This window comes from Squalius cephalus, assembly GCF_949319135.1.
Source record: "Squalius cephalus genome assembly, chromosome: 9".
Taxonomy (NCBI): domain Eukaryota; kingdom Metazoa; phylum Chordata; class Actinopteri; order Cypriniformes; family Leuciscidae; genus Squalius; species Squalius cephalus.
This window is the reverse complement of record NC_137130.1, coordinates 7,538,503-7,552,478: the sequence shown is the minus strand read 5'-3', so window position 1 is coordinate 7,552,478 and position 13,976 is coordinate 7,538,503. Positions and strand designations below refer to the sequence as shown.

The following is a 13,976-nucleotide window of genomic DNA, read 5'->3' as shown; positions in this document are numbered from 1 at the left end:
AGGACGTGAGCTTAGCTTGTGCGTGTAATCCCCTGACACAAGCCAAATCCGCTTGTCTGTTAAGCTAAGCCCAGGAGAGCTTGCACAGTCGACACAATGGCCCAGACATATTGGTGCTAACTTCAAAAACGCTTCACAGACAGACAGACAGATAGGAACATGCAATCCTAAAGCCAAAGCGAACACTGCCAGCCAGAAGTAACACTTCCAACGACGGCCCACAGCCACGTCAAAGAAGCTCGGTGTACGTGGCGGGACCGTACGGGTGATTGACGACAGACGTATCTCCACCTCTCCCGGGACTGTCTCTCGTTCCATGGGACCTGTTAACCATGATCTCCAAAGCTGGAGAGGCAGAGCCCGCGTGGGGGTTTTGCCGTCTCTCGGCCCCCGTAACAACAGCCTGTGCACTCTAATTAAACAACAGATTACAGAGAACCACCACACGCTCCGCCATTGGGATGCACGAAAAAGAGAGAGAGACTTCCAAAGGGTGAAAAAATGAAACCATTGCCGCTGCACACATAACTCAGTGGAATTGAAAAGTAAATACGAATCCCATTTACATGTTATTATCATGTATATTTGTGCTCCATAACCGTGGTTCCTCAAGGCCTTACTGTTAGCGTACAGGCAGCTGTAAGGCTAGAGAATCACTAGAAGCTCATGCGTGAAGGAGAGAAAGAAACTGAGATAAATACCCATGATGATGTGCAAGGTCGCAGTCACAGCGCGTCTTATTCCATGCACAGAGCACGCCACCACGTCAGTAGAACCTATGGAAGGAGAATTACACACATTTTAATACTCTTTAAGCAATGGTCAGCGATCAAGCTCCAAAAAAAACCCACTAAAATAACCAAAAATGTACTTACAACATTGTCTTAATGATCCTAAAAATGTGACATAATATGCGCTACTGTATATTCCAAGTCTTAAGCCAGATAACAATGTCATAAATGTTGGCCTGTTTGTCACACAAAGTTATTGCATGGCTTCAGAAGACTTGGAATCAAGAACATGAGACAAACTTCATAGCGCAAGGAGTTATGGGCAATATTAGGGTGAATTTTACAAAAACTGACAAGAAATGGTTATATTTCCCAACAAAATCAAAATAAAACTATTTTTATATTATAAACAAACATTATCTTATATACAGCAGTGGTAAAAAGTGATGCCCGAGCTAAGAAAATTGACACTTTCTCTTCACCCTTTATTCAAATATTATACAAAAAAAATTGTTGAAGATTTTGTAAACACATTGCGTAGTTGTTGCTTGGTTTGTGATAACACAATGAAACATGGCAAATTGTGCGGACAGAGTTTTTTGGCTAGGCTATCATACAAAGATATTATGAGCACATGCAAAAACAAGAGAGAACCATTGAAATATTAATAACTGATTATGTCAGTGTATGCTTTTTCCTGTCAGCTTTTGGTTTTTCTATGCCTTTGTTGCATAGTAAAATAAAACCTATAGTTGTAGTTTGCCATTTTGCCAAATAACTTTGTCAAATAAATACCTTAACCAAGTTTAGTCTTTTGTTCTTCTCTCATATTTAAAATATATAAAACTTTTTCCTCATATTTTGATGGTGTAATCGAACTTGTATGATCATTAAAAACAACTATCTCCTCCAGACATCACTTTTGGCCACTAAAATTAATAAAATCATATTATATACTGAATGAGGTATTTCTGCATAATTGTCATTCAAATATTTTCAAAATATTCTTAATGTTTCTAAAAATACAACATAAAATTATCTATATTGTCTTCTGAATCCATGCGATAGCTTTGTTTGATTATCAGTGAACAATGACATCAATTTTGGTCTGTTTGTCACACAAAGTTATGGCTTCAGATGACTTGGATTTTTAGAAACATTAAGACAATATAAAGAATATTTTCATGAAAATTATTTTTAAAAAAACCTCATGAGCTTGAGTCATGGTTATAATTACAAGCCTATTTTTCAATAGACACAGTATACAGATTTGGATTTGCATTTTGGGTGAATTGTTCCTTTAAATGGACTCATGCATTTCATAAACAAGCAGCCTTTCTATTTGGATCAATTCTATTCTCTGCACAGGTGATTTTGTGATAAAGCTTTTTCTCGTTAGACACACGCTGATGCTGATGCTATGAGACCATCTGAATGCTGTGGCATATGGTCCCATGATGTTTGCTATAGTGTGTATCTCTGCACAGACACTGTTTACTCTCAGTGAGTGATGAGATTCCATTAAGAGTGGCTACAGAAACGTGAAAAAATGTAGCTTTGCTTTATTATAGTAGACTGTCTCCCCTGCATATCAATGTTCTCAAGCACCTGCTACAGAGGACAGAACGGGAACTTTTCCATTCAATTTCTATTCGACCAATCACGGCTCACTTTAAGTCCTCAATCTATGCACTTCATATGTTCCAATTATGCACAATTTTTCTTTCTTTAGCATGTTAGAACATAGATTTCAGCTTTTTTCTATTACATGAGTATCTATGCTGTACTAAAACTATATACTTCAGGAAAGTGTGTAGTCAGACAGTATGCTACTGTTAAGACATACTGCAAAGTAACTTCATAGCACATGGAGGTGTGGCAACTATTAGGGTGAATCTTACAAAAACTGTCAAGAAATGGTCATATTTCCCCCCCAAAATATATTATATTATATTATATTATATTATATTATATTATATTATATTATATTATATTATATTATATTATATTATATTATATTATATAATATTATATTATATTATATTATATTATATTATATTATATTATATAACACAAAGCTATCAAATGGCTTCAGAAGTCACATTTTTTAGTCATGAAAAGAAAAATCTGCATTTCTCTTTTTGTGTTCCACAGACAGCATATGGATTTGGAACAACTTGTGGATAAGAACAATTTTTCAGTGAACTGTTCATTTAAAGGGATAGTTCACGCAAAATTGAAAATTCTGTCATCATTTACAAATATATTTCTTCTGCTGAACACAAAACAAGATATTTTGAAGAATATGGGTAACCAAACAGTTGATGGACCCCATTGAAAGACACTATAGAAGTCAATAGGGTCCGTCAACTGTTTGGTTACCCATATTCTTCAAAACATCTTCTTTCATGTTCAGCAGAAGAAAAAAAAAATCCTACAGGTTTGGAACAGCTTGAGTTTGTGAGTTGTGATTCAGCATTGATTTAAAAACAGCAGCAGCTTCGTCCATCTAATGAGTGAGGTAAAGTTAATCATTACAGGATGAGGACTTTGTTAAAGGGCATTAATTTAAGTTAATATCACCTTGTGCCAATTAAGGTGGTTTACATTGCTGGCAGCTTGCGAAGGGAGAACAGGTGTGTGTATTTGTACTGATTACTACCAGAGACAAACAGCAGAGAGTGGCTTGTCCTTGTCGGGTGAGTAGACATTTCCTTTCATGCAGTTATCTGGCTAGTGTGTTTGCTCAGATCAACAGGGTATGAAAGCAAATGTCTGTAAATGAGAACAGGACGGAGGTGTTGGATGAAATCGTTCCCTCCCTTTCTGATGATGAGACGGCCAGGCCTACAGTGCTGGACACACACTCACACTCCAAGTGAATTTGGCTGCAAGTAAATGTGCCTCTTCCCACCTACCAGGTCACTCCCTCACACACACATCCATGATGCTTCCTGGCCTCTCTGGGAGTTTCCATATGTTGTGATGATTTCAACACAAAAGCCAGGCTCTGAGCCTCAGCTCAGTAAAGGTAACAGCGTCTGACGGATTGAGTTCCAAAAACCAGAGAGCTGCCTTACTATACTGTAGCTAGTAGGGATAGCCATTTTAATCCTTTGTTTTCTCGAGTAATCAGATGAGTATATACTTTATTAATCAGATTATTATTTAAATGTATGTATGTTTTATTGTACTGCATTTACTTGGTAAATGGTAATTTATTTATTTTTTGGTGCTTGGCTGCTCTTAAAATTAAAGACAGCACACGGCTAATAAAATCGCAAAACACATACAATAATAATGTAATACAATTTAAATAGAATTTTAAATACATTTGAATACAATTTCTGAGACATTTCTCTCACTCTGATCACCTTTTTTCCAGTTCATCGCAGTGCATTATGGGTTTGTCTTCTCAGCAAAGTATTTATGTGATGATGCTTTAGAATTTGGCCAAAAGATCTTACAGTATCTGTCCTTTTGAAACAGCCTTCTCATCAGGAGTGTGCATTTGATGCCTTAAAATACTGTCTACGTAGGCAGCTCGCTAGGTTTTGGAACAGAGCCGACTCACTCCCTGTCATAAACGGCAAGCTGTGGCTTTGCTGTGATATAGCAAAGTGAGTCCTACAGGGATACGTTCTGGTGCAAGTCTTGTGAGAAACCGTAATATAAGGAGTGTTTGGTCTACCGCCAATTAAAAGAAATATAATGAATGCGGTTACTTAGTCTCAGTGAGTGTGATATTAAAATCTCATTATCTGAATGCTAAAATTACCATTTATTGCACAGATCTGGTAAAGCCCACTTGAGGCTCGCCGAGGTGTTGTCGTTCAACGTTGTACGTACGTCAGACAATGGCTTTTTTTTTTTGGTGTTTGACATTGATCGTTTTGTTTTTTTGTTGTTCGGTGGTGTCTGCAGTGCCGCTGCCGTGCGGTAACTCTATATTTCAAGCGTGCATCTGTCTCTCCCGCAAGGCTCAGAGCAACAGCCTGTGCCAACATCATCGGGAGTTCCATATATTGCCCATCTCCATTCCAGAACCTGGTGACGAATGGTGCTAGCGCCCAGATATTAGAGTAGGGGGGCGAATAGGAAGGAAGGGGGCTTTGAAAGAGCGAGAGAAAAAAAAAATTGTCCTTGGAAGTGCGAGCACTTCTGCAGAACAATTAACTTAATTAAGCAGACAGCATGAATATTCATAAGGCAGTTAATGTCTCCCTCATCCAGGCAGATGAATGTGATGCAATGACTCGCTAGTCAAGCATGTCTAAGAGTCTCGTGGAAACTGCACCAACATTTTGGTTCTTTGCCTGGAATATCAAAGAAATTAACAGTCCCCCTGAAACCCTTAAAAGCAGGCAAATTAATTAGAAGCCTGCAATTTATATGCCATACGTACCGATGAGTATATACTATGGTGCATAGAGAAAGCCTTTAATTGGGCAGGGCTCTCATTTCTCAATGTTTATCCTGCATCATGTAAATAAGGTATTTGAAACACTCTTTGTAATTACTTTTATCTTCTGAAAAACTTGAATGTTTGTTCTACTTGACTGTACTATGAATATTGACAGAAAGGAGCATAAAAAAATGACAAATTAAAGCGTTAAAGAAACTAGTCTGTTTTCCAGCTAAGATAATTAGATGTCAATGTAGCTGCTATGCGAGGGCATTTCATGTATATTTTATTGGTAATTACTTGCAGTAAATCACTGTAGTTGGTGCAGTACATGGGTGTTTTTGCATAGCTGTAACAAAGAGAGTGATTCGACTCCATTTCCTCCGTCCCAAAGGATTGACCTGGGTCTGATGTCACACCAAATGACACATCCAAACCTGTGCAGGGAAACGACAAAGGCGGGGGTCGTTTTTTCCCCTTCGCATTTGTGACAGGAAACTGTTTACAAATTCTCCCGTGGGATTCGGTACTAATGAAGAGAAACCATGACCCCGGTACGGTCAGTTTGCAGCGGGTGCGGAGTTGGAGGGCTTCCATTGCTCCTAACAACAGCACTCCATTTTGCTGCGCCTGAAATGACAAGTGAAGGTCAATCTCTTGGACGGAAAAGTAGGGGCCGCTATCGTACCAATCTATTCTGCTCTCCCCTCCTCTTCCCACCCCGATTTGGCAGCTCTTTGGGGTTGGTTTGTGCCACAATCCCGCAAAAAAGAGAGGTAAATATCTGAGCTTAGTCAGTCCTGGACAATACGCAGGGCTCAGGGCCGCTGATCCAAGGCCAGTGGAGCCCGTTTCAAAGGCAAATCGAGGATGCTCCATTTCAGACACTCTTGAAGGCAATTAACTCAGTGTGCGAGTTGGCCATTCAGAGGCCTGACTGTGATTAAATCAATTTGATAATGATACACTCGCTTGCTGCTGTTATGAGCTGCCTGTTTGTTTTCGCTAGAGGAGTTTCAAAACACAATCAAACTAAATCATTCTGACAGCACAGAAACTAGAGACCGAAATTACTACAGGGTTTGATTTTCAATTGGCAGCACGCCTCTGATTGTTTTATCGCAGGAATGAAGCATAAAAAGTTGCATGGTTTACCCGCAAGACTATTACTATACATTATCATATTTTACTACTAGTCACATTTTGACATGCCGTGATTATCGATTATATTTTATAAGTTTTATTTCAGTTTCTTCTCTTACCTCATGGAATCAAAACGGTATTGTGACGTGTGTATGCTTTCAAAGTAATAATATAAAATGTGTAAAGTAAATATATATACAGTAAGAGCAGAAACTATAATAATAATAATAATAATGAATAATGTGTATTTATTTATTATTATTTCAATTACAGATTATATTATATTTTAATTATTATTATATATTAATTAGATCGACATATATCCAGCTTTTTCCGGATGATGTCATCACAAATATAACTCTTCAGCCCCTCCCTTCAAACCACCTGGCTCCATTCTAGTATGTAACACCCACTTTCCACAAATAATACATTTATTTCCATATATATATATATATATATATATATATATATATATATATATATATATATATATATATATATATATATATATATAATATAGCTTGGAAGCTATTTCACTTGCATAATCTGATGTACTTCTCTGTGAAACAAGATACACAACAAGAATAACCATTGGTAATATAATTTATTGTTTTGTGGAAAGTGGGTGTTGCATACTAGAATGGACCCAGGTGGTTTGAGGGGAGGGGTTAAAGAGTTATATTTGTAACATCGTCCAGAATAAGATGGAATTATGTTGATATAAGTTAACAATAATGTGCATGGGATGAATTGTGCACAGTAAGACCAGATACATGTATAATAGTAAATTGGGTCAACTAAATTGGGTCAATTTTGAATTCATGTTGACTCAGCGAGGACTGAACGCTCATTCGCGTTCACTCTCCTGAGAGGAGCTGGACATTTTGGGCTGGACTGGGGACAGCTGCAGGAGAAAGAGATACACCACCCCTGATCCTCACCTGCTGGTATTATGCCGAGAGGAAGTGCTGCTTGGACAGGCGTGAAGATGGAATCTGTGTCCCTCCCAGCGTCCATCTGGGCTCGGAGAAGCAACCCGTGGGCCACCTCAGCCACAGAGCCATCTCCCCCAACACATACCACACTAGAGAGAAAGCAAACGGATGAGCGGTGAGTCATGTGACCCAAAGTCATGGCCAAGGGCTGGCTAACACACATGTAACGATTAGGCTGTTGTTCACTGGATAAATGTAAATCCATATGGAAGAGTATTTGATTAAATATACAGATTACACATGGCATAAAATGGCATAGTTATTCCTTAAATATGATTAAAAATTCCTACTAAGTCTTTATTAGAGGAATCCATTTCAATTAATGGAGATCATAATTCCCATTACGTCGTATTGAACAATAGATTAAACCATGGAAGTGTCGAGAGGGAGGCATGTATTCTAATTGGGAAATGTCCTTTTTTTTTTTTTTTTTTTTCAAGAATAGCGGAAAATCTGTCAGATCGCAGCAGCAAAATAAATCATTAAAAATGGCTGAGCCCACTAATCTGCTTTAAGCACATTACTAATAAATGAACACAGCCTAGTAAAGCTGATTACATTTAATTCAGAAATGCCCTTTAGCAATACTGTACAATCTCACAAATAGATTTGTTTAGCAGACACGGCCAGCACTAATAGGCAAGTAGTCATGCCACTCACAAAATGAGTTCTGTGACCTTGCAGTCGCAGGTGTTTGGGATAAATCTGCCTGCAATGTTTTGATCCGCCATATATGTTAAGCCTCGAAGGACGCTGTGAATCTACCAAATCAGGAGAGTAAATATTAAGCGTTACATCAAAGCTCACCTATTCACCTATGGGTTATTTTATGAAGGAGTGGGTGGGACTAACCATGTTTTAACATTTTATGCTTTTCACAGGTGTCAGAGACTGTGCCTTATCTTCATCTGTAGAGGTTAAAGCTTCAACTGAGAGGCCTCACCAAACACACAGTGTGCCGAGACAATGCAGAGCTTTATGGGAATGACGGATGGGGTCGAGATGAACAAGCCCCATTCCACATTAACCAGGGTTCAGTGCTGAAGTTAACATGTTGCGTGTAGGGCAGTCAACTGGTTAAAAAAGCTAAGCAGATTAATAACATGATATGCCGATTAATTAAATAAAAATGAATGGCATATCAATATTTAAAGGAAGCCCCCAAATGAAGATAATTCAAATACATTATTGCATACAAAATTTAATAGAAATGTGTGCATATATCCATTTAATTGAATATAAGCTCATGTTTACTCATGTAAAACTTTTATGTGTTCAAGGCAGACTTTGAATTGAGTCTGACATTTCTTTTAATTAGTTGACTATGTACAGATATTTATTTGGCGTTTAGTTTTGTCACGTGCTAGTTACTATTGCTAGTTAAAATTACTTAATTGTTTAGACTTGGAAAAAAGTGAAAGTGAAAAATTCGGTTGCATGTACAAGTACTGAGTAATATTAAGCAACTACATATTACTATAGGGTTAGGGTAGGATTAAGATTTGGTTGAGGTTGCATGTAATTATGCATAATTTACTGTTATTACTATGGTAAGTACATGTAACATATGTAACAAGGACACTAAAATAAAGTGTTACCAAAAATTCTTATGCAATTCTTTATGCTATGTACTTACAGGTCAGAGGGCATGATTCATTAAGTGAAATAAATGCATTATTAAATGTGGTGGTTTTTTGGGGTTTTTTTTATGCATTTTGACAATAACACTAAATTTAAGTGGACAGAAATGTAAATGGGTTTTTTACATTTATGTAAATTTAAGTACCTTTTTTACTGATAAATACAGCTGAAAACCTATTCTCCATGTTGAGAAAATAACGCTGCGTTCCTCCGGAAGAGGGATGTTTGAGCTGGGAATGATGTCACACCCAAGCGCACACGGGTTGGAAAACTAAGATGGACGCACAACCTATGTTGTGCTTGCTCTTTCGGAATACAAACACAAAAAAAGTGATATTTTGTATCAAGTATCATGTCCGCACTATAACAAGTATCACTGTTTCACTGCGGGTGATGCGCTGAGCAGCCATATAGAATTCTGGAGTCTGGGTTGTTGTGCTTCTACCAAGTTTCCCAGTCGCAACTTCAACTAGAGGAGGTGTTCCACTTAAAAGTTCCTTCTGGGAACTAGCAATTATCCACTTCTGAGGACAAATGCGGAACGCACCATAAATAACTATTGTAGGAGTTATTGTATTACAAGAATGATGTGTATCACAGTTTTAGAGGTTGTTACGGTTATCAGAGATGTACAGAGCCCACAAATGCTCAATTTATGGTTAAAATAAACTTTTTGTCAAAAATGTGACATTAGGGTGTGTGAGATATTATTGGTTCAGATAACATATTTCAAGTTTTTGTTGATTAAACCAATCTCCTTCATTGTATTAACTATTTTTTTATTTTATTTCAATGAACTTAAATTAAGGCAACCAGGTTACTTACTTTTTTAAGTTAAACCAACAATATTTGTTTACAGTGTACTGTATATCAGATAAGCAAACCATGTTAGAGGAAAAGTAGCCTTTCCTATGTAAAAAATCCTGCAATCCAAGAATAGCTCTTCAACTCTGAAGGAAGGGAGAGTCTCTGTGAGCTGACGGTGAGAAAAACTAACGCACTACTTCCATAAATGTAATGTTCCCCAATGTGTCACGTCAGTCTCATTGTGTGTCACTTATCTCACTTCCCATCTATCAGGAGTCAATGTGGTGGCAGTAAAAATTGCACAAATAAGGTCTTTCCATTCAGGGTGCTGATAATTAACATAAATGTGTGAGGGGAATAATTGCATCCATCACTGATGTGCCATCACTTTAATGTCTATTGTGTGTGGCAAACCGCGCAACTTCATGTGAGACGTAACTGAAATAGCACTGTTCCATTTAAACTGGGAAGCATCAGTTGCTGAAGTAATTAATGAGTGATGATCTATTAATGAAAAAACGTGTGATTAGTATTACCTTTGCCGAATTAATTCTTCAGAAGTTAATTAATCGAGTTCAGAGGAATGAGGACAGGGGACTGAGTTTAGAGTGCTATAACACGTTTCCTCGACAGGAAAAAAGAAAAAGAAGAATGTGGAATTATGCAAGTCTCTTTTCTTTTGCTTTCGCTGAGGTGTTAAAGATGGTGCTTTTTTAACATTTTCTAATAAAACACCCTATGTTGTTCGGCATTGCTAGCATTATTGTCACCACATTATAAAATACATTTACAGTTTTTTTGTTTTCGTTCATACAATGACTTTTGTACCATCTTTTTTTGGTCCATACATTAACAACTTTTTTTGTGTTCTACAGGAGAAAGAAAGTCATAATGGTTTGGAGCAACATGACAGTGAGTAAATGACAATTTTCATTTTTAATTGTGAAGGCCAGTTTGCATGACTCTATTGTGCGATTGAAACATACCCCATGAGGCTGTAACAATAGTAAATTCCCTACTTGAAGATTATCCTGTTTAGCAAACAATTCTTTTTTTTTTCTCTGCCGGGTTAAGTAGCTTAGATATCCTCAGTGATTTGTCATGCCGACAGAAAATTTAATTTCAACAAAATCATCAGAGCATCATTTCTATAATCCTCGAAAAAGAATAAGCTTTGTGAAATTGGAATACACAGACAGACCATGACTGATGCCGAAATTCCACACAGATATTATCCTCAGTGTTAAGTCTTGAGTCTTACTGCTGCGCTGTACAAGAGCAAGACAGATCTATTATCTATAATGAAATCTATTACCATAAGTGCAAAGATATGATGTATGATGCCACAGGGTCTTTCATACCAGTGTTGAGGAGTAACTAAAGCAATAATGCTACTAAGTGATGTAAGCAATTACACACTTCACCTTTAAATGCCTTTTTAGTAGTATTACAGAGTTTTATAGTGTATATTTGATAATATTACATTATAATATTGATGTCAACACTCTTTGATAACCTCATTGTTCTGTGATTAAATGTTGCTTTTTTTAGAACAATTATATAATCTGATTTATCTAAATTATACACTGCCATTCAAAAGTTTGTGGTCAGTAATAAATTCATACTTTTATTCAATAAGGATGCATTCAATTAATCAAAAGTGACTGTAAAGACATTTATAATGTTAAAAATTGGAGTAATGATGCTGAAAATTCTGCTTTGTCATCACAGAAATAAATTACATTTTAAAATATATTAAATTTGAAAACAGTTATTTTAGGTTGTAAAAATATTTCACAATATTACTCTTTTTTTATTATTAAATAAGTGCACCTTTAGTAAGGATAAGAGACTTCTCTCAAAGACAGTTAAAATGTTGTACCGACCCAAAAATGTAAAATTAAAAAATACTATAAATATCCATGTGGTAATACTTATTTGTTTGACAAGGTGCGTTCACAGCATGTCGTAATTACCGCAACTATTCTGAGCTGTGATAAGCCTTCACGTGTTTGCAGAGCTTGGAATTCCAACGTGTAAACTTGTAATTTTCTGAGAGCTACAACTTGTACCACATGGCCGATGTATCACCTGACCACTACAGATTTTGGGTGTGTTCTCACTTGTAGTTCGGTTCTCTTTGTTCTTTTGGCCCGCACCAAAAAATGAAAATTATACATTTAGTCCTGCTTCGCTTTAGCCTGGGAAAACCCAGACAACTTCCGGCAAATTTAGATTTGCTCTGCAAGTAGTCTGGCAAAGAGCTCATTCAAGCCCATTTCCATGCCGTCGAAATCGCGGCACCAATCAGAAACGTTGAGGCGGGTTTTACACGATGACGATCGCTCTGATTGGTTTTAGGTCTAGCCTATCCAATTGCGCCCAGAGGCATTTGAGCGACGTCCACTCCGTTGGTGAAGCACCAACTTTTAAATGCATTATTATATTCAAATTGCAAACACATGAGGACAGTCTCCATGAAAGACCCACTGGCAGATGAACGTGCCACTACATTTCTCTCCGAAACGGTAGGAAATTAAATTAGAATTAATAGAGGATTTTAACTGTGACATGATGATTGACAGGGCAGTTTAAGTGACAGGATGCACGCGACAGATCCATCCGATAAAGATGACGAAGTAGTATGTCCCAAAGCTTGCCTATTTTTTGCTACACATTCAAAAGTAAATACATTTTATTGACAAAAAGAGTACATACTTTTATGACGTAGTGTAACTTAGGCGAATTGGGATGCAGCATATGTCTTTACACGATGCCGATCGCTCTGATTGGTTTTAGGAGTTTTAGGTCTATCCAATTGCGCCCAGAGGCATTTGAGCGACGTCCGTTGGTGACGCCCCTTTGGAAATGAGTTATTAAAGAAGCTTTGCCAGACCATAACTCAGTTACTACTGAGAATGGTCTGGTTTTAACCAGGCTAGCTTCGCTTAGCATGCTGTGCAAAATGCACTCACTGTATGTGCATGTATATGATGGAACTGAGAACTCGTGAAGAGCTTATAAAATGTGTAAAGTAGTCAAAACAGCAGTGGGAATCCCTCCATCACACACACAAACGAAGATCTGCTGCGAGAAGACACGGTTCTGATGCCTGTACCGAACTGTGATGGGCAACATAGCGACTATGGCGAGAAAAAACAGTTATGCTTGACCATTCTGTCCATTTTAGGGTCGCATCTTGTGACATCAGGGCCTGTTTTTGGTTTGTTTACATGTCTTTGGTTCATGTTGCGTTCATATTTCAGTCAAACCGCACCAGAGTTCGTTTGAAAGAATCTTTTCAGGGGTCTCGGTCCGCTGGTTTGGTGCCCACCAGGGTTCAGATGACAGCGTTCACACTTAATCAAATGAACCGCACTAACAGAGCAATCGCACCAGAGTTTGTTTTAATCTAACCAAACCTGCCAAGTGTGAACAGGTGTGTTCAAGCGGCGCTGTGCAGACCGATCAGTGTATGACATCAAAACGCAAGAGCCATTCCAGCTCTGTATTGCTCCATTGCTCCATGTTTTTTCGCTTGCTCTCAATTATAAATAATGTAAAGCAGTCCTGCACTCATCTCTATCATCAGTGAATATATTGTGATTCTGCCCAGCCCTAGGCCTCACAGTAGACTTTCACACTTCGAAACCATCCTATCAGGCCCAGTGATCCCGAACCCTGTGGTTTTATGTGAATAAAGATTTTAAGTTCCACTACGACCTCTTACAGTGTCTGATCTCTTTATTTCTAGATTCACAAGAACCCAGCCACCAAGCCCTCTCACCACCTTCATACACCACAGATTAATCACCATTCAACATGAGTGTGTTCTTCGCTCGGTGCTTGCCCTTGTCCTTTTGTCACTGCCGTGAACCTGCACGCTGTGTTTTTAATCAAAGACCACTGTGCCAGACCCAGCACGTCCCCTCCCACCGAGCCCAGAGGATGCAGCGGAACAGTAGGGCGGCAGTAACGGATGAGCGTTAAGCCGGGGCCGGAGATATTTAAGAGGAGCTAATTGTGAGAAGTACTGGAGCACGTGGAGAGAGACCGTACGATGTGGTGTGAGCGATGCCCCGCACCCGCGGTCGGCTGGATGGCGGTGCTTCATCACTGCTTCCAGAACAGGTAATTAAGGAGCCACCTGCCGAGCTGCACCAGAGAGACCTGCTCTACCGGAGAGCTCCGCACTGGGCCCCGCGGCACGCACCTCCAATCAAAGTATATCACTCATTTTGTAAAAGTCCACCT

General features: G+C 38.3%; 1 protein-coding gene across 1 annotated transcript in view; it reads right to left on the bottom strand.

The window, feature by feature from the left end:
• Positions 1-13,976, bottom strand: part of cerkl (CERK like autophagy regulator) — a 58,070-nt gene that overhangs the window by 12,367 nt on the left and 31,727 nt on the right. Inside the window, exons 5-6 of the mRNA XM_079881998.1 lie at positions 7,221-7,363; positions 702-776 (exon numbers count right to left, since the gene is read on the bottom strand). Of these exons, the coding sequence (XP_079738124.1) occupies positions 702-776; positions 7,221-7,363 (218 nt within the window). The remainder of the gene's footprint in view (positions 1-701; positions 777-7,220; positions 7,364-13,976) is intronic.